Source organism: Neoarius graeffei, chromosome 1 (assembly GCF_027579695.1).
Source record: "Neoarius graeffei isolate fNeoGra1 chromosome 1, fNeoGra1.pri, whole genome shotgun sequence".
NCBI classification, from domain to species: domain Eukaryota; kingdom Metazoa; phylum Chordata; class Actinopteri; order Siluriformes; family Ariidae; genus Neoarius; species Neoarius graeffei.
In genome coordinates, this window is record NC_083569.1 from 73,509,774 (window position 1) to 73,531,738 (window position 21,965).

The 21,965-nt window shown below is 39.6% G+C and overlaps 1 protein-coding gene across 2 annotated transcripts in view; it reads left to right on the forward strand.

Annotated features, from left to right (window-relative positions):
• col4a6 (collagen, type IV, alpha 6) overlaps positions 1-21,965 on the forward strand; it is a 221,439-nt gene that overhangs the window by 119,649 nt on the left and 79,825 nt on the right. For both annotated transcript variants that reach the window (XM_060923953.1, XM_060924036.1), the window contains exon 4: positions 1,531-1,608. In XM_060923953.1, coding sequence (XP_060779936.1) covers positions 1,531-1,608 — 78 coding nt within the window. The remainder of the gene's footprint in view (positions 1-1,530; positions 1,609-21,965) is intronic.

Consider the following 21,965-nt stretch of genomic DNA (forward strand, 5'->3'; position numbering starts at 1 on the left):
CACCCGGAGGAAACCCACGCGGACACGGGGAGAACATGCAAACTCCGCACAGAAAGGCCCTCGCCGGCCACGGGGCTCGAACCCGGACCTTCTTGCTGTGAGGTGACAGTGCTAACCACTACACCACCACGCCGCCCTGTTACTGACTTTTTTTTCCTCATAAAAGATTTTGCATTCAGAGTTAAACACAGCCAATTTTTCTATGCTTTTTTTAGGGTCAAAAGAGACCCCATACAGTGTGAAACTTTTATTTCATAACATTATCTTGAGTACTGCAACTAAAAAAGTTACCACATTTTTGCTGTGAATGTAATTCCATTACTGAAAAACTACCCTATTATATTATAGAGAAAGAAGCTTTGATTTGGCGGAGACATTCAGCTGGTCCCTGTGAGGAAAATTGCAGTTTTTATTTCGGAACAAAAAGCCTAAAAGCTAGTGAGGTTATGGTTAATGTAGGGATGGGTGTAGGCATAACGTTTTCTCAAATATCAATCAATTTAAATGTTTTTGTCTGTCTGTATTAATGTGCCTCATATGTCATGTGGGCTGTTTCTTCTTCATTTGACCAGTAACATTGTTTATTGCACACATTGGAATACTGTACTGTATGCTATATTATATGACTAGTAAAAATTAATCACTGCAATATCAATATTTTGCGGTAGGACATGTCTAAGTAAGCAGGACTACTTTCTAAAAACCAAATTTAATGCTACTTATTTACTAACTAGCTTTATCTTTTTTTTTCCATTGAAAAAGCTTCACTGTTTGCGTTAATCACATTACAGTACTGTGCAAAAGTCTTAGACACATGTAAAGAAATGCTGTAGACCAAAAATGGCTTATAAATAATGAAATTAAATGTTTCAACATTAAAAAAAATACTATAAACAGTAATCAGTAAGCCATAATAAATGAAACCAAGTCAGTATTTGATGTGAGACGACCCTTTGCTTTAAATAAAAACTAGTAGTCTCCGGTACAGTGAGAGTACTCCAGAGAGCTGTAGGTTTTAGTGAGCATCTTACAGAAGCAGCCGCAGTTCTTCTGGACACTTTGACTGTCACACTCGCTTCTTCATTTTGCACCAAAACCCAGCAGCCTTCATTATGTTTTCTTTTTTCCTCTGAAAAGTCGTCTCATGTAATATGCTGCTCAGATGCAAACTTTTTTTTCTTTTCCCTGTAACGCTTAATTTTGTGCTGGAAAATGAACGTTTGGACTCTAAAATGTTTTTGTACTGACTCAATAATGTAGGAGTCATAAAATAGAAATCTATAACAAAGTTTGTGTGGAAAAAATAGCGTGCCGAAGACTTTTGCACAGTACTGTAGGTTTATAGCAATGTCACTGGTTCAGTACAGGCAAAATTACTATATGTGCTTGTTTGTTGTTATGTTACCCAGAGGCATATCAATTTTAGGGCGGTGTCTGTTACCTCCCTATTCACATACCTCTGTACTTGAATCAGAAGCCACAGGGCATTGAAATTCATTTCTCTTTCTTTGTGTGTGTCTGTCTTTCTAGGGGTCAAAGACTTATGAACCATGTGCAGGGCGTGACTGTAACGGAAGATGTCCCTGTCCTCCGAGAAAAGGTAGCAGGGTGAGTATGACACACACTTACACATAGGGTTTTTGGATATGGTGATGTATCGTATGGAACAACTGGATATTAGGTACATAAACATATTTAAACGTTCATTTAACTATCATGCATCATGTTGGAATCAGTTGTTGTGATTGAAGCACTGACAATGCTTCCAATGATTTAAAAAGTGTGTATTGTGATACACATATAGACACTTAAAAAAAAAAAAGGAAAGTCAATGATTATTATTTCACGATTTCAATTACTGTATGTTTCTCACTTTGGTCAATGCAGTCTAGTGAGAATAATGTTCAGTTCTGTTGTGTTTTTGTCTCAGAGTTGGTAAGTGATTATATTCTACCCTTTCATGTTAACGTCAGTTTACTGGCAAACATGTGTTCCTGAGCAAACATTGTCACTATACGTCTTTAAACATACAGTACCAGTCAAAACTTTGGACACACCGTCTAAGTCAGTGTTTTTTCTTTATTTTTATTAATGAAAAGTCACTTCATGTCTTAAAGTAATGATGGATGTCGTTTCTCTTTCCTTAGTTGAGCGCTTCTTGACATAATATGGATGACTACAGTTGTGGAACAGGGATAGTTACTGTATTTTTATTATTGATGATTTACTTTTTGATCTCAAACTCATTAAGAAGGCAAGAAATTGCACTAATTAACTTTTGACGAGGCACACCAGTTAATTGAAAAGCATTCCAAGTGATTACCTCATGAAGCTGGTTAAGATAATGCCAGTAGTGTACAAAGCGTCGTCAAGGTAAACGATGGCTACTTTGAAGAATCTAAAATAGCAAACATTTTGTTTTGTTTTCAACACTTTTTGTTTACCACATCATTTTATATATGTATCATATGTGATTTCATAGTTTTGATGTCTTCAGTATTGTTCTACCATATAGAAAATAGTCAAAATACAGAAAAACCTATGAATAAGTAGGGGTGTCCAGACTTTTGACTGGTTCTGTAGTTGGTCATTAACTTATTATTATTTTATTTTTACAGTGAAAAGTATTTGAATAGATTTTTCCCTCTAGATCTACAAAACATACTGATTATCAACATTTTTCTAAGTCCTCAAGAGAATAGTGAACTTACTTTAGATGTTTCTCAGCATACAGTTCTGAAATGGAGTTGGAAGAAAAGTGTCATCAAAAAAACCCAAAAAACCCTCATTCCCATCCAACTTATTGCCAGCACCTTATATGTGATATCGGTGTTCTGTTACAAAGCACATTTTCACTCAACTGCTCTGTAGAACATGCTCAGCGCAACACAACCATGTTCACATCCCCGCTACTCTATTTGAATAAGATTGTTCTTTAACTTAACAGCTCAACCCTCATTTATTGCGGATGTGTGTCAAGTAGAAATGATTGAAGTCTTTATGCAATCTTCCATGTTCTAAAGCATGTCTGAAATGTGGAAATTGCCAAAGTGGTCTCTACCCATGAAGAGGTTTTAGGGTCGCGTACAGAATCCTGCACTCATATTATAACAATACCCATAATCCTTGTCACCTCCCAACCAATCAGCAAAGCAGATATTTTCAGCAATATATATACACACACACCTGTGCAAAAGTCTTAGGCCCATGTAAAGAAATGCTGTAGACCAAAATTGCTTAAAAAAATAATGAAATAAAATGTTTCAACATGGGGTGGCACGGTGGTGTAGTGGTTAGCGCTGTCGCCTCACAGCAAGAAGGTTCTGGGTTCGAGCCCCGTGGCCGGCGAGGGCCTTTCTGTGTGGAGTTTGCATGTTCTCCCCGTGTCCGCGTGGGTTTCCTCCGGGTGCTCCAGTTTCCCCCACAGTCCAAAGACATGCAGGTTAGGTTAACTGGTGACTCTAAATTGAGCGTAGGTGTGAATGTGAGTGTGAATGGTTGTCTGTGTCTATGTGTCAGCCCTGTGATGACCTGGCGACTTGTCCAGGGTGTACCCCGCCTTTCGCCCGTAGTCAGCTGGGATAGGCTCCAGCTTGCCTGCGACCCTGTAGAACAGGATAAAGCGGCTAGAGATGATGAGATGAGAGCAGTAAGCCATAATAAATGAAGCGAAGTCAGTATTTGATGTGAGACAACCCTTTGCTTAAAAAAATAGTAGTCTCAGGTACAGTGAGTGCAGTTTTATAAGGAAATGAGCTGTAGGTTTTACTGAGCATCTTAGGGTGCTTTCACACCAACAGCAGTTGGTGCGCACTAAACAGTCCATTCGAACCAAAAGCTCTTAGTTCGGTTCGTTTTTGTCGGTGTGAAAGCATCAATCGCACTCGGGTGCGCGCTAAATCAAGCAGACCGAGACCTCCAAAAAGGGGTGGTCTCGGTCTGCTTGATTCCGCATCAAATGTCAACCTCTGGTGCGGTCCCTCTGGTGAGAACGCGAACCTGGACCAACTCAGGTCTAAACGAACTATTCGAAATGCATCACGGGAGGAAGGAAGGAGTAAACATGCCGCGCACCACCAACCGTGGCCAAACGTGGGCTAACCCAGATGAACACATAAATGAACAACTATCGTCGATCCATAAGAACAGTGAAATCTTTGCTATATTTAGCAAACAGCTGAGGGAAAAGGGATATGACCGGTCAACGGAGCAATGACAGATAAAGGTGAAGAAGCTTCGCCAGAAGTACATCCAAGTCCGCGACGCACTTCTCAAAACAGGAAGTAGCATGAAAGAAAAGGACAAATTCACCTGGTTTGACCAAGTCGACCGAATACTGGGAACGAAGCCAGTCGTCGATCCGGTGGATGTGGTGGAGAATGAAGACTGTCACGCTGATCAGAGGCCTTTGTCACCTACCGCCTCATCGGATGTGACCCACACATCTGACCCAGATGTTGAGTGGGGTGTGTCTACACTGGATATAATGTAAAAGGCTGCCCACACTAAGAATAGTAACTATTTTAATAACTGTAACTATAAAGATAATGATGTGAGCATCTACACAATGTGATCATTATAATGTCCTGTAAACAGCGGCATCAGGCACACGCACCTGCTCCAGCTCTGTCAGCATTCTGACAGTGGGAAATTCAGATTGCCCTGTATTAACCTACAGCATAACAGATTCTACAGTAAAAGCCGGCTGGCTTGTCAGGCTAACAGACTATAGCCTACCTTGTGGGTCTTTGGAAAGGTGCTTGTCTCATCATCAGCAGGACAGCACTGGTGAAAATAGTGCGTCTCCTCTGCCTGAAATGACACGCTATACGCCTTCGGCGAATCCAGTATATCCAAAGATTGTTCTCCAGCTGCAGCCGCGACTCATTCCAGAACTGGATATTTTGCCAGAAATGGGTAATGTTGACGATATAAAAAGCAAGGACCAGCGCAAGAAACGGTGTGCGAACGTGTCGCTCCATTGTGAAAGTCCAGATCGGTGCTTATTTCCACTGGAAGATGACGAAACGTCATTCAGACCAATTTGGTTCGTTTGCATGTGTGAACGCAGACCACACGCAGTCTGTATGCTACAGTGTAACAATTTTACTGTCTGGTGCGGACCAAATAATCGAACTAGTGGTGTGAAAGCGCCCTTACAGAACCAGCCACAGTTCGTCTGGACACTTTGACTCTCACACTCGCTTCTTCATTTTGCACCAAAACCCAGCAGCCTTCATTATGTTTTCTTTTTTTAATCTGAAAAGTCGTCTTTTATGTCATATGCTGCTCAGATACAAACTTTTTTTTCTGTAACATTTAATTTTGTGCTGGAAAACGAACATTTGGACTCTAAAATGTTTTTGTACTGACTTGATAATGTAGAAGTCATAAAATAGAAAGTTTGTGTTAAAAAAAATAGGGTTCCTAAGACTTTTGCGCAGTACTATAGATAGATAGATAGATAGATAGATAGATAGATAGATAGATAGATAGATAGATAGATAGATAGATAGTGTGCTGCGAGTAAATTTGTACGCGTGTGTGTGAGTGTGGGTTATTGAGACGTTGTCTCAGTGGTCATGGCAGCTGTTGTCAGCACTGGTGGTCTTAAACAGGTGAGTAAATGTTACAAATGTACTCTCTGCTACACATCTCTTTTGTCCCAACTCCTAAAATTAAAACAAGAAGTCTGACTTGAATAAAAACAACCTTCTTCTATTTTTTTTCTGTTTAAGAAAGCAACACATCAACATGATACAAATGCACAGTTCATTGCTATTGCTGATCTTCACTTTAAATTAGAAGTCATGCATATGCCAACCTGTAAGAGAGAATATCGCATCTAACACATATATATATATATGTTAGATGCAATATTCTCTCTTAAAGGTTGGCATATACGGGCGAAAGGCGGGGTACACCCTGGACAAGTCGCCAGGTCATCGCAGGGCTGACACATAGACACAGACAACCATTCACACTCACATTCACACCTACGCTCAATTTAGAGTCACCAGTTAACCTAACCTGCATGTCTTTGGACTGTGGGGGAAACCGGAGCACCCGGAGGAAACCCACGTGGATACGGGGAGAACATGCAAACTCCACACAGAAAGGCCCTCGCCGGCCACGGGGCTCGACCCCGGACCTTCTTGCTGTGAGGTGACAGTGCTAACCATATATATATATATATATATATATATATATATATATATATATATATATATATTATCTTCAAAAATGTAATCACTGTAGGTCAATTTAAAACTCTGCACGTCTTCCTTATCCTTTTAATTTTTCTGAACCACTCTTTGAAGAGCGAAGTCAGACAGAATGTGTCGAAACATGTATGACTGATGGCAGATTTATGTTTTCAAATTGATTTGATCCGTGTCGCTCATTAGCAAAACTCAATGCTTTCTGCATGCCAGACGCTGTTCTCAGGTCAGAGTTACGCCCTTATTGTTGTTCCATTCACACCTACCAGCTGAATGATGGATTTTATTGGAACCAAAGCATGCACAGATCTCACCATCCACACAAGACCTGTGATCTCATATAATATTTATAGCATTGTTTATAGCTTCTCAGGGCTAATAATAAGTGTCACTGTGTGATAATTATAGTGTTGCCATTTGGAGACCTTATACATCTACTTTAAAAAAAAAGAAAGAAAAGAAAATTTGAACTGTGAAAATGGCTGATGTTATGACACAACTGGACCACTTAGACTTCAGTCTGCTCTTCCTGAGAAGTAGGATGTGTATGTGCTGTCTTGTGCAGTGTCTAATTCAAATTATAAGGGTTGTTTTACAATCAGGGTACAAAGTTTGTGTCACAGGGGTCCAAAATTAAAATTGATTCAAACTGGTTCTTGTACCAGTTTTTAAGTGAAGGACAAGTTAAAGAACAGATTTCAGGTAATTTTTTTGACATATGTGTATGGTAGTTTTGTGTAATCTGCTATAAGATAAAGAAGATTAAGTGTAGCTTTAAGCAGGGCTGGGAGAAACAAATGAAGTGATTCTCGGAGAGGACTTTTTTTTTGACAATTCAGAATCCACTACTTCCATAGTGCTTTTAAATATGAGGCTGTAAGCTTTGTGTTAGTTGTCTCTAATATTTATGTCCCAATATCTTGACCACATTTTAGGATGAAAATAATCATTTTAGATATGTTATTTTATATTGAAAAATTAGCTGTCTCAGAGAGGACATTTTTTTGACACAATTACATACTAATTTGATCAAAAGAGTCTGAAAACTTACTGGCATTCAACATTAAAACTTAACTATGTTTCCAATGATATGGAACCAAATATGTGTTTTATGGTATAAAGAATGATTTAAGTGCATCCCTTTTGGAGCTACCTGTGGTCAAAAAAGCACTTTTTCTAAATGACACGAGTAATTTTGCTAAATATGACATATATTGCCATACATTCACCAAAAATAACGTTATCACCAATTTTTTTTTTTTTTTGCATGGTAAATAGAGCTATCACAGGGCTACAATAAACAACCAAGTTTATTTAGTCAAGCCTTTTGATACTGAAGATAATAAGTGTTAAATGTGATTTTTAGCTTGCGTACCCTGATTGTAAAACAACCCATAAGCTAACATGTTCAGTCCAGAGTCAGTGTTAAATTAAATCTGAATTCTGAGGAATTCTCCCAACAAATCATTTTCTGAGAGTTGGCAGTATAATAAATAGTGTCAGGTTAGGTTATGCCCAAAGCCCAAAATACCTAATAAGTGCTTCTTACCACAGTTTCAGTGCTTTTAAAGAACATTATTTGGAGGAAGTGAATGTTATTTGGAAGTAATATGCAGTCAAGGTAAGGGCAGTGTAAAGTCGATGTGTAAAGTGGCGGTCTTGTAAAGTGTCTGGTGTAGTATGTAGTCTAAGTACAGGCTATGAGCAGACATGTCTAATTGTTGTTTAAGATCAGTTCATCCACGGAGGAAGCTTTAAGGAGAGCTTTGGCACATGCAGGCACATTTATACAAAGACGCAAGCATCCACACACACTCTTGTACGTCTATCTTTGTGGAGACTCTCACTGACATAATGTATTCCCTAGCCCCTTACCCTAACCTTAACCATCACAACTAAATCCCTAACCCCAAGGCTTACCCTAACCAAAACTTAATTCTAACCTGAACCCTAAAACTAACTCTAAAAGTGCATATCACGGGTAAATTCAAGAGCAAGATCAATGTAATTCTCCTATTCTATATTAAACTTTGGTCAAATATCTGCAACATTCTGCATTCTCTGCAATTTTTTTACCTTGCGCAATACCAGAAAAATTCAGTTGAAATCGAGCCATTTGAGGCGAATTGGTCCGCCTCTGAAAAAACTTGGCATTTGGATTTCCCGGCAAACATTGATTTTCGTGACGTCGCGTGCGGGACGCCTCCCTCTGAATCCTACGTCAGCGCTGGTTTGTTTATGAGAAAACGACCTGGTGGTTTTCTGCAAATTTCTTCAACGTTATCGCATAATTATTAAAATGGTTAACAGATGTATCGTAGGAGGGTGTAGCAACACCAGTCTTGATGGGATTAGTACTCATCGTTTTCCAAAAGACCGGACAATGAGAGAGAAATGGGAGCGCTTGGTCTACACAGGCTGTGCACTGAAACTGTGCAAAGCTCTCGCAGCCTGCTGGTGCTTCCGCAGGTGACGTCACGAATCTGGCTCCAGACTCCCTTGGGATTTTTCCAGACGTGTTTTGTTATTTTATTTTTTTCTGCTGTAGACAGATGGCCTTGTGCAAAATTACCCTTCTGGATGAGTGTGTAAAGGGACATACTTTCATATAAAAAAAATGAAATTGGTCCAGAATATGCCTTTTAACCCTCAAACAGCCTTTTGAAGAAGTGACGACCAGCCATAGTGTCCTCGCTTCCCAAAAATGTCCTAACTCTGTTGGTAAAAAATGTACTCTGGTCCTCAATATGTCATAAGTACGTGTACTGTATACACACACACACTACCCCTACAAAAAAAAGTAGTAGAAAACTGTTTTGCTACTCACCTTACTGACCATTGCTTTCTGATAATAATAATAATAATAATAATAATAATAATTATTATTATTATTATTATTATTATTATTATTATTGGCTACAAAAGCCACCACCAATATTCTTCCACTACAAAGCACACTTCAGAGATAAAGGGAAGGACAGATTGAGAGAGAGAGAGAGAGAGAGAGAGAGAGGTGGGGGTTAGTATGGTCTAAATGAAATACAGACTATTGCCCCAGAGGTTTATCCTACAATGTCGCGTGAGACTCTTGCTTAAAGGTTTAAAGAAAAAAAAAATATGTCCACTCATCTCAAAATACTCCCCCAAGACAAGCATGGCCATGACAAGCATGCTTGAGAGCATGCGGTCTGCTTAGATTAGACAGTGTTCCAACACAAACAGATGCCCATATTGGACTCATTTGGACCAGTAAGATCCATTTCCAGTGAGGTCAAAGGTGAAGGAAGGCTGACAGCATGGTTTGTGTTAGGGCACACAAAAAACAGTTATCTTTCATGTGTCGCAGAGGAGTTTGAGAGAACATATGGAGTGCCTCAGAGCCATGCAAGTGTCCTCTATCCCCCTGTCACTATGAGGCACGTCTAAGAACTCAGCAAATGTTTCCATAATTTAAAAGTATGTGAATAATGTCTGGATTAGCCCTCAAATCCACCATCACTGCTACATCTAGTGGGCTTTAGAGTGTCAGGTTTATATTGTCAAGTCTTATACAAGGGGCTGGGGATACTAAACAGATGTCCCTTCGGTTCCTTTGAGTAATACTATTACAGGCGAAAGGTTAATGGGTTGGAGTGCAAGATTTTTCTGAGAAGTGCATTGCTCTTATTTGTTGATCTACATAATAGTTTATTGGTCACTGGAGTGTCGACAGCTTTTACATGGAACCCTATGTTGTTCGCCATTAACCCTGGTGTCACTTTGTCAATACAAAATATTATCAGATTTGCTCAAAGTTTTAAGGCTGACAATGATGATGTCTGTTAGGGTGCATCAGTTGCCCCCTAAAAATGAAAAGTTCCTCCGATCATGATGCATTTTTGTTTTTATATTCCTTTTGGTAAGAAAACACACTGGGTGAAATATTTTGACAAAAATTCAAAAGTTTAATGGTGGCACCAGGAGCTCAAAGTTATGGAAAAAGCTGCTATTTTATGACTTTTATGACAAAATTTCGATCACTTTTCATGAAACATTATGGCACCTTATAGAGTATACCAAATATCTTAGATACCAGGGCTTTGAACCAGAATTTTTTTCCTATTGGTTCGTTCCGAACAGAAACGGAATTTTAACGTTTCCGGTTTTGGGTTCCACCATTAAATAGACGTTCCCGAACCGGTTAGAACAAAAAAAATTCATTCCCGGAACGGTTAATTACGTTCCCTGTCAGCTGTTTAACAAATGGCTATAAAATTATGTCTCTGTCTCATCCAGCTTAAGCCAAATGTAGGCTAATTCTATTACAACCTTCATTAAATAAGACAAGAAATAATTCAAAACAATTATTATTTCAAATGTTGGCGATTTGGATTCTCAGTATGTCTTCCCATCTACACAAACAGAAAAAGTGCCAAAAATGAAAGATAATTCGTTTAGTGTGTTACCAAAGGCTAGTCAGGCCCTATAGAGGGCTACCGCATGACGTCACCGCGCCGCGAGATTTTGTTAGGCGCCATATTGGAAGACCAAGTACACATCTATGCAAGTACATACATACATAAAACAAACTACACCTGAAATGTAGCCAGGGCCGGTTCTGCCCTAATCTGGACCCGGGTGCAACATCGCGCAAACACCCCCCCCCCCCCCCCCCCCCCCAAAAAAAAAAACAGTCTAAATCAGGACAACCATCACATAACTATAACTATAAACATTTTATATCAACTATTTTAACTAAATGGGCTATAATAAATGAGCCTGCAGGCAGCCACGGCGGGCTGCCTCAGAAAAGTAACCATTCAATGACACAACTGAAAGCCTGCAGCCACGGCGGGCTGCCTCAGAAAAGTAACCATTTGTCCTACCTTAAAACTCCTTTTGCATTTTCTGCCTCCTTTTTTGTATTTTCGACCCTCCGTTTATTTTCTTTCCTTTTCTGAAAACCCGATTTGTGTCCAGACATTTTGTTCTGCTACCAACAAACTAACTCGTCAGGTCTCGGCTCTCGAGCCCGCGATGATTCCCGTGGGAAGGGCAACAACTGACACATTTTTACAAACAGCCAAGAGGTTGCAACGTTCAGGCTCTTCTTTGCTCAGACACTCAGTAATGCACTTACTCACTTATTATCACGTGGAGACGTGATAGTAGTCCACCCTCCCGCTCTCTCCATTCAGTCAGCGAACGTCACACAGGAAGTGAACCCCAGCGGGTCATAGAAACTTGCGCAGGAGAAGAATGACTTTTTTATTTGTAGGCTACGGAAACTTTGAGGAATGAAATAAAAACCGGTATTAACCGGTTACCATTATTTTTAATAAGCGTTTCTGTTCCGGAACATAAAAAATAATAAAGTTTCTGGTTTCGTTTCTGTTCCATGTGAAATAGAAAAAGTTCCCGGTTTTCGTTTTCGTTCCTTGAACTGGTTCAAAGCCCTGTTAGATACACATTTTTAGTACATATTCTGAATATATTATCAAGCACAGTTTGAGTTTTAGCTGTTCATTGAATCATTGTTCAACTACTTTTAAACAATACAAATGTATTATGAATCACATTAATGCTTCTCAATCCCTTGCAAAGGTTCTTAACATGATCTCTGGCTCACAAGAAATCAATAAATGGAGTCCAACATTGTGATTCAAACCTTACGCGAAAACATAAAATAAGCATTTTTTTGGCAAAAAATGAACCTCATGATGCCACCATTAGACTTTGGAATATGGTCAAAAAATTTTACAGGATGTCTTTATTGGTGAAAAGGAACACCCAAACAAAAATGCATCAGATTTTATGAAAGTGAGGGCAACTGATGCACCCTAATGTCTGTGTATTAGTGTATCATTATTTGCAAATCTCTTATTCCACAGTGAAGTGAAAAGGTAGAACAGGGCCATGCTCTCCATCATCAGTAGAGTGTGTGTGTTTTGGCTAGGGCTGAGGATTTTGATCACATAGAGTATTGGTATTTTCTTCATCATCTCTTCATCTTCTCTTCCATTTTCATTAATGGCCAATCCCACTTCCTCGACTCCATGTCTGGGGGTACAAAAAGTCAGACAGTGGGTCCATCTGTTTTGTCTTTAAGTTGGTCATGTTTCTTATTGAAAATGATCAGAGACAAAGTCAAAAAGTCAGAGTAAGCCACCACATGTGAACATAGTTTGTATGCATGGAGAAGGCTAATGAGGTTTACACAGTGAAGTCTTTTCTACTTCCCTTTCAAGTACTTTTTCCAGCCTTCATGAAGCTTGCTTCCCTCTTTATCCCAAGAACATGGCTACGTAGCATAAACAAGCCTTGTATATGCGCACCATCACTTTGTTGATCCAGATAAAGATTTATAGGCCGCAATAGAACCTACAGGTCAATATAGAGCCTTTACATGTATCCCAGTATTGTTTGAACGAAAGATGATGATGATGATGTTTCTAGTAATTACATGAATCTGTCATTTACAGATACTGTTTTTACTGTCCTTCTGTTTGTACTGTGAGGTCCTGCTTTCCATCATCATCCAGATTCCTCCTAACTTTTGATAGTCTGTTCATGGGGTGTATAGTCAAGTCAAGTCAAGTTTATTTGTATAGCGCTTTTAACAATAAACATTGTCGCAAAGCAGCTTTACAGAATCTGAACGACTTAAAATATGAGCTAATTTTATCCCTAATCTATCCCCAATGATCAAGCCTGTGGCGATGGTGGCAAGGAAAAACTCCCTCAGACGACATGAGGAAGAAACCTCGAGAGGAACCAGACTCAAAAGGGAACCCATCCTCATTTGGGCAACAACAGACAGCATGACTATAACATTAACAGTTTTAACATGAAGTCAGTTTCGTTGATGTTGTAACTCTTCATTGATGGAAACCTGAGCGCAAAACCGTCCACGATAACCGCAGTCCCAAAGTTAGCAAGTCAACTGTAGTCCTCAGCCATAAAAGCATTACTGTAAGAGTCCAGAGCGTCCTCCAGGTATAACCCTCAACTGTCCTCATGGGGCCGTCCTCCACAGGAGCGATGCGATAAAACTCCGACCAGACACAGGGCACCAGGATGGACCAAGCAGGTCCGAGGGGCAGAAGAGGCCAGCATCTCAATCCCAGGACCAACATGTAACTCATGTATAGGAGGAAAGATGTCACCAAAGATGATGTATTTCTGAGGTACCCAAAGCAGAACAAGGGCAATGAAGCGAGCTTGTATAACTTGTTGTAAGGGATAATAAGAATAATTACGGAACATAGTATTAGTAACCACAGAGACAAGTATATGATATACCGGTAAAAGGGAATATGATATAAAATGATCCTGATGTATATTTAGTCTGTTTTGGTATCACAGGCTTGAACGTACCTTGAATAGGAGTTTTAATATTGTGTCTTCTATAGTGTTAACCTTTTTCTGTCTCCCACTACAGTGGTGCCTGAAAGTTTGTGAACCCTTTAGAATTTTCTATATTTCTGCATAAATATGACCGAAAACATCATCAGATTTTCACACAAGTCCTAAAAGTAGATAAAGAGAACCCAGTTAAACAAATGAGACACAAATATTATACTTGGTTATTTATTTATTGATGAAAATGATCCAATATTACATATCTGTGAGTGGCAAAAGTATGTGAACCTTTGCTTTCAGTATCTGGTGTGACCCCCTTGTGCAGCAATAACTGCAACTAAATGTTTCCGGTAACTGTTGATCAGTCCTGCACACCGGCTTGGAGGAATTTTAGCCCGTTCCTCCATACAGAACAGCTTCAACTCTGGGATGTTGGTGGGTTTCCTCACATGAACTGCTCGCTTCAGGTCCTTCCACAACATTTCGATTGGATTAAGGTCAGGACTTTGACTTGGCCATTCCAAAACATTAACTTTATTCTTCTTTAACCATTCTTTGGTAGAACGACTTGTGTGCTTAGGGTCGTTGTCTTGCTGCATGACCCACCTTCTCTTGAGATTCAGTTCATGGACAGATGTCCTGACATTTTCCTTTAGAATTGGCTGGTATAATTCAGAATTCATTGTTCCATCAATGATGGCAAGTCATCCTGGCGCAGATGCAGCAAAATAGGCCCAAACCATGATACTACCACCACCATGTTTCACAGATGGGATAAGGTTCTTATGCTGGAATGCAGTGTTTTCCTTTCTCCAAATATAATGCTTCTCATTTAAACCAGAAAGTTCTATTTTGGTCTCATCCGTCCACAAAACATTTTTCCAATAGCCTTCTGGCTTGTCCACGTGATCTTTAGCAAACTGCAGACAAGCAGCAATTTTCTTTTTGGAAAACAGTGGCTTTCTCCTTGCAACCCTACCATGCACACCATTGTTGTTCAGTATTCTCCTGATGGTGGACTCATGAACATTAACATTAGCCAATGTGAGAGAGGCCTTCAGCTGCTTAGAAGTTACCCTGGGGTCCTTTGTGACCTCGCCGACTATTACACGCCTTGCTCTTGGAGTGGTCTTTGTTGGTTGACCACTCCTGGGGAGGGTAACAATGGTCTTGAATTTCCTCCATTTGTACACAATCTGTCTGACTGTGGATTGGTGGAGTCCAAACTCTTTAGAGATGGTTTTGTAACCTTTTCCAGCCTGACGAGCATCATCAACACTTTTTCTGAGGTCCTCAGAAATCTCCTTTGTTCGTGTCATGATACACTTCCACAAACATGTGTTGTGAAGATCAGACTTTGACAGATCCCTGTTCTTTAAATAAAACAGGGTGCCCACTCACACCTGATTGTCATCCCATTGATTGAAAACACCTGACTCTAATTTCACCTTCAAATTAACTGCTAATCCTAGAGTTTCACATACTTTTGCCACTCACAGATATGTAATATTGGATCATTTTCCTCAATAAATAAATGAGCAAGTATAATATTTTTGTCTCATTTGTTTAACTGGGTTCTCTTTATCTACTTTTAGGACTTGTGTGAAAATCTGATGATGTTTTCGGTCATATTTATGCAGAAATATAGAAAATTCTAAAGGGCTCACAAACTTTCAAGCACCACTGTACTTCTATTAATTGTCTACTATGAGCAATCAGTGCACTATTAAAATATGGGTATATTTTAGTAAACATCATATTTATAAACTAGTTTCCATTCGGCATTGTAAAGCTGGTCATTTCATGGTAGATGATTACATGGTTTCTCAGTTTTGGGAAGAGACACTGCCACACACTGGGCACTGATTGATTTACAAGTGCTCCAAGGATTAGATGGAGGTGTGATACAAGAACATCAGAAGATTTAAATAGCAATGATTGACACATTTGAACTAATACAGTTTGTAAATAGAGGTACTTTATGTATCTACTCTAAATGCACATAACTGTATCATTATTCATGATATGAAACTTTACCTAAAGCCAAGGGTTACTTGTTCATTCTCACACGCCCTTTCTGTATATTAAGCACGGTTTTCAAACCCCAGATATTAACTTCACTCTGATAGCACATTTATTTATTTTATATATACACATACACACACATTTATTTATTTATTTATTTATTTATTCTATGAGCTGCTCCCACTTCTCTGCAGGGTCGCTGCAGCAGACAATGGTCTCCAGAGATTGCAGTCCATGGCATCCTCTCTCACAGCCCCAGTGGTTTCCATATCTTCTTTGATTTTGCCCCTCCACCTCCTTTTCAGTCGGCCCCTTTTTCTCCTTCCCGGCAATTCCATGTTCACCACTCTCTGTCCGACATATTCTCTCTCTCTTCTCACCACATGTCCATCTTGATATTCTGCATCTTGTAGTGATGTTCTCTACTCCCAAGGACTCATGCACCCTCTCATTCCTCACATGGTCTCTCCTCATCCATCCACATGCTCACCTGTACATCTTCATTTCTGTCACTTCTAACCATCTCTTTTGCTTTGCTGTCAGGGGGACTGTCTCCACTGCATAAAGCATTGCTGGCTGCACCACCTTACTGTAGATCCCTATATACAGTGGTATGCAAAAGTTTGGCCACCCCTGGTGAAAATTGCTGTTACTGTGAACAGTTAAGCAAGTTGAAGATGAAAGGATCTCCAAAAGGTATAAAGTTAAAGATGACTCATTCCCTTTATATTTTAAGCAAAAACAATTTTTTATTTTCATCTTTTACATTTTCAAAATGGCGGCACGGTGGTGTAGTGGTTAGCGCTGTCGCCTCACAGCAAGAAGGTCCGGGTTCAAGCCCCGTGGCCGGCGAGGGCCTTTCTGTGTGGAGTTTGCATGTTCTCCCTATGTCCGCGTGGGTTTCCTCCGGGTGCTCTGGTTTCCCCCACAGTCCAAAGACATGCAGGTTAGGTTAACTGGTGACTCTAAATTGACTGTAGGTGTGAATGTGAGTGTGAATGGTTGTCTGTGTCTATGTGTCAGCCCTGTGATGACCTGGCGACTTGTCCAGGGTGTACCCCGCCTTTCGCCTGTAGTCAGCTGGGATAGGCTCCAGCTTGCCTGCGACCCTGTAGAACAGGATAAAGCGGCTAGAGATAACGAGATAAGATGAGACATTTTTAAAATGACAAAAAAGGAAAAGGGCCCGAAGCAAAAGTTTGGGCACCCTGCATGGTTAGTACCTAGTAACACCCCCTTTGGCAAATATCACAGCTTGTAAACACTTTTTGTAGCCAGCTAATAATCTTTCGGTTCTTACCTGGGGGATTTTCACACATTCGTCCTTGCAAAAGGCTTCCAGTTCTACAAGTTTTTTGGGCTGTCTTGCATGCACTGCTCTTTTGAGATCTATCCACAGATTTTCAATGATGTTTAGGTCAGGGGACTGTGAGGGCCAGGGCAAAACCTTCAGCTTGTGCCTCTTGAGGTATTCCATTGTAGATTTTGAGGTGTGTTTTGGATCATCGTCTTATTGTAGGACCCATCCTCTTTTTAACTTCAACTTTTTTACAGATGGTGTGATGTTTGCTTCCAGAATTTGCTGGTATTTATTCTAATCCATGCTTCCTTCGACCAATGAAATGTGCCCTGTGCCACTGGCTGCAACACAACCCCAAAGCATGATCGATCCACACCCATGCTTCAGAGTTGGAGAGGTGTTCTTTTCCTGGAATTTGTCACCCTTTTTTCTCCAAACATACCTTTGCACATTGTGGCCAAAAAGTTCTATTTTGATTTCATCAGTCCAAGGCCTTGTTTCCAAAATGCATCAGGCTTATTTAGATGTTCATTTGCAAACTTCAGATGCTGAATTTTGTGGCTAGGATGCAGGAAAGGTTTTCTTCTGATGACTCTTCCATGAAGGTCATATTTGTTCATGTATCGCTGCATAGTAGAACAGTGCACCACCACTCCAGGGTCTGCTAAATCTTTCTGAAGGTCTTTTGCAGTCAAACAGGGGTTTTTATTTGCCTTTCTAGCAATCCAACGAGCAGTTCTTTCAGAAAGTTTTCTTCATCTTCCAGACCTCACCTTGATCTCCACTCTTTCTGTTAACTGCCATTTCTTAATAACATTACAATCTCAGGAAACAACTACCTGAAAACACTTTGCTACGTTCTTGTAGCCTTCTCCTGCTTTGTGAGCATCAATTATTTTATTATTCAGAATGTGAGGGAGTTGCTTAGAGGAGCCCATGGCTGTTGCTTTTAGGGACAAGTTTGAGGAGTCAGAAAATTTATACAGCTTTGAAATCTGCATCATCTGACCTTTCCTAACGAAGAATTTGAACAAGCCACAGCTCAATAAGCTAATTAAGGTCTGGAACCTTGGTAAAAGTTACCTCAGAACTCAAATGTATTGGGGTGCCCAAACTTTCGCATGGTGTTCCTTTTCTTTTTTCACTCTCCACTTGTACAAAACAAAAATAATACACAAATCTTGCAGAAAACACTGAAAAGAAATGTGTCGTCTTGACCTTTATGCCTTTTGGTGATCAGTTCATCTTCTGCTCACTTAACTATTCACAGTAACAGACATTTTCAATAAGGGTGCCCAAACTTTTGCATGCCACTGTGTGTGTGTATATATATTTATTATGTATACTTATAATGAAAGTAAAATTTTATTTAAAAATAAAAAAGAAAGTGTATAGGATGTAAAACACCAGTTCCATGTTATCTAGGTAGCTAGTTAGTTAAATCAAGGTAGCTGGATAACATTAGGCTATGGTAGATGCATCTTAAATTCACCAATATTAGCTTTACGTAGCTATATATTTAGCCATATAAATATACAGCTTCAATCAGTTCACTTATTTCACCCTTTTACTTAAAAGAGATAAGTAACGTGTGGATGAATTCAACAAATTAACACAATGCAAAAATTTGGTGCAATTCACAATTAAGTATCAAGTTACTTTGATTTGGGCTTGCTAATAATCTTATAAAGTTAAACTGTTAGCTCACATTTATACTCGGCATGACTACAACCCCGATTCCAAAAAAGTTGGGACAAAGTACAAACTGTAAATAAAAACAGAATGCAATAATTTACAAATCTCAAAAACTGATATTGTATTCACAATAGAACATAGACAACATATCAAATGTCGAAAGTGAGACATTTTGAAATTTCATGCCAAATATTGGCTCATTTGAAATTTCATGACAGCAACACATCTCAAAAAAGTTGGGACAGGGGCAATAAGTGGCTGGAAAAGTTAAAGGTACAAAAAAGGAACAGCTGGAGGACCAAATTGCAACTCATTAGGTCAACTGGCAATAGGTCATTAACATGACTGGGTATAAAAAGAGCATCTTGGAGTGGCAGCGGCTCTCAGAAGTAAAGATGGGAAGAGGATCACCAATCCCCCTAATTCTGCGCCGACAAATAGTGGAGCAATATCAGAAAGGAGTTCGACAGTGTAAAATTGCAAAGAGTTTGAACATATCATCATCTACAGTGCATAATATCATCAAAAGATTCAGAGAATCTGGAAGAATCTCTGTGCGTAAGGGTCAAGGCCGGAAAACCATACTGGGTCCCCTTGATCTTCGGGCCCTTAGACGGCACTGCATCACATACAGGCATGCTTCTGTATTGGAAATCACAAAATGGGCTCAGGAATATTTCCAGAGAACATAATCTGTGAACACAATTCACTGTGCCATCCGCCGTTGCCAGCTAAAACTCTATAGTTCAAAGAAGAAGCCGTATCTAAACACGATCCAGAAGCGCAGACGTCTTCTCTGGGCCAAGGCTCATTTAAAATGGACTGTGGCAAAGTGGAAAACTGTTCTGTGGTCAGACGAATCAAAATTTGAAGTTCTTTATGGAAATCAGGGACGCCGTGTCATTCGGACTAAAGAGGAGAAGGACGACCCGAGTTGTTCTCAGCGCTCAGTTCAGAAGCCTGCATCTCTGATGGTATGGGGCTGCATTAGTGCTTGTGGCATGGGCAGCTTACACATCTGGAAAGACACCATCAATGCTGAAAGGTATATCCAGGTTCTAGAGCAACATATGCTCCCATCCAGACGACGTCTCTTTCAGGGAAGACCTTGCATTTTCCAACATGACAATGCCAAACCACATACTGCATCAATTACAGCATCATGGCTGCGTAGAAGAAGGGTCCGGGTACTGAACTGGCCAGCCTGCAGTCCAGATCTTTCACCCATAGAAAACATTTGGCGCATCATAAAACGGAAGATACGACAAAAAAGACCTAAGACAGTTGAGCAACTAGAATCCTACATTAGACAAGAATGGGTTAACATTCCTATCCCTAAACTTGAGCAACTTGTCTCCTCAGTCCCCAGACGTTTACAGACTGTTGTAAAGAGAAAAGGGGATGTCTCACAGTGGGAAACATGGCCTTGTCCCAACTTTTTTGAGATGTGTTGTTGTCATGAAATTTAAAATCACCTAATTTTTCTCTTTAAATGATACATTTTCTCAGTTTAAACATTTGATATGTCATCTATGTTCTATTCTGAATAAAATATGGAATTTTGAAACTTCCACATCATTGCATTGCGTTTTTATTTACAATTTGTACTTTGTCCCAACTTTTTTGGAATCGGGGTTGTATTTATAATCAATTGAATGTATTCTAAGTAAATCTCATGAGGACAACACTGGCATTTTTGGACTCCGTTATAGCTTAAATTTACTATGCGCCAGTATAGGAACGGGAATATATGAAAACACATAGCAGTTGAACTGGTAAATTATTATTTTTAAAAAAGGACATGACTGATGATTTAGGGAAAAGACATGATAGGTGACCAACAGTCAAGCAGCTCTCTGTGGGAAAACCCTGAAAAGATGTGATCATTAATTTAAGCAGAATAATTTTACGAAAAACTTACTCACACACACACACACACACACACACACACACACACACACACACACACAGATGTTGAATTTATTAACAAAACACACACAGGAATCCAGATCTCTAACCTAAACACAGCTGGACTGTCCACTCTTCCCACATACAGGTCTGGAATAGTTATCTACACGTTGTTTTGGATTAGTGCTTTTTTACATGACCTCCTTTCATCTAGTTCGAATCTATCATTGTAAGCACATGTGCTGTAGTACACTATGGTACACTCTATAACATACACTTTGTAAAAGGCATTAAAACGCTTGCACTTAAGATGGTACCCTCAAGGGTATGTCTCTTGTAGCTTCAGTTATAGGACTTGTAGGATGCGATGTTCCTTTAAAACTCCATTAAAGTGCATAATTGGATATTAAGGACCGTTAGTATCCTTTTGAAGGTACATTAACATTACTGCTTGGATTTACCTTTACAATATCAGTTTTATGATGGTATTATGATCAGTTGGGACACTGGATGTTTCTGTGGAACATGTACTTCAGTCAGCCAGAAACTATCAAAGCCAAAGCCAATCACACTCCGATTAACCATGCTCTCGTGTGAATGCTTCCTTGCATCATTCCCATCTCTGCTCCCACTGAGCACACGGTGTGACAGTTAAAATCATCCCCTGGGCCTCGTTGCCCAAGAACAATGAGTTCCACCAAATCCTCGGACCAGCCAGACTAAGTTGTGTGATCTGGAGGGAATCTGTCTGCTCATGGATTCTCTTGGCTGTACTGGCAGGAAGTGAGGTGCACGTTGGGTAATCAGGTCAGTAAGGCCAGTAGCTTAAGTAGACAGAATGGGTTCTATTGTGTGCATTGTGAGGAGGAGGATTTGCCCCACAAATGATGCAGTCTAGTGCACTGTAATGTGCCTGGATGTTTATTTTATCTTGTCGACCTAAAAGTGGGACATTTTTATAACTGTGAATCCAAGGTTGAATCATTTACGGGGAGGCATCCTCACAAAAGAATTCAGAGGATACACGTGCATTTTAGTGGTAAATGTGTGAAATGAGTAAGCTAGTATTTCGACCATACCCAGGCATAAATGCTTAGGTTATCTTGCCTAAAAGGAATAAGTTGCAAAGAATATAGTGTAGCTGAAAGTAGGGCTGGGCGATATGAGAAAAAATTATATCACGATATATTTTTTCAAAATTTTCGATAACGATATATATCACGATATAAATCAAATCACCATTTTTGTATTTTCTTTAATTTTCTGCTCAAAATATGAACATTACAAATTAGTAGTTCCTTCCTAATTAACAAAAATAGCTTAACAAGCCTTCAAGTTTCACAGAACCAAAACAAACTGGATGCACATTCTTTTGTTCTTTTTGTTCAAATGAATAAACTGAAACTGAAAAATAAAAACTATATACCATTGTTAATCATTTGTGCAAATTCTAGCAGCTTTCAAATAAACATAAA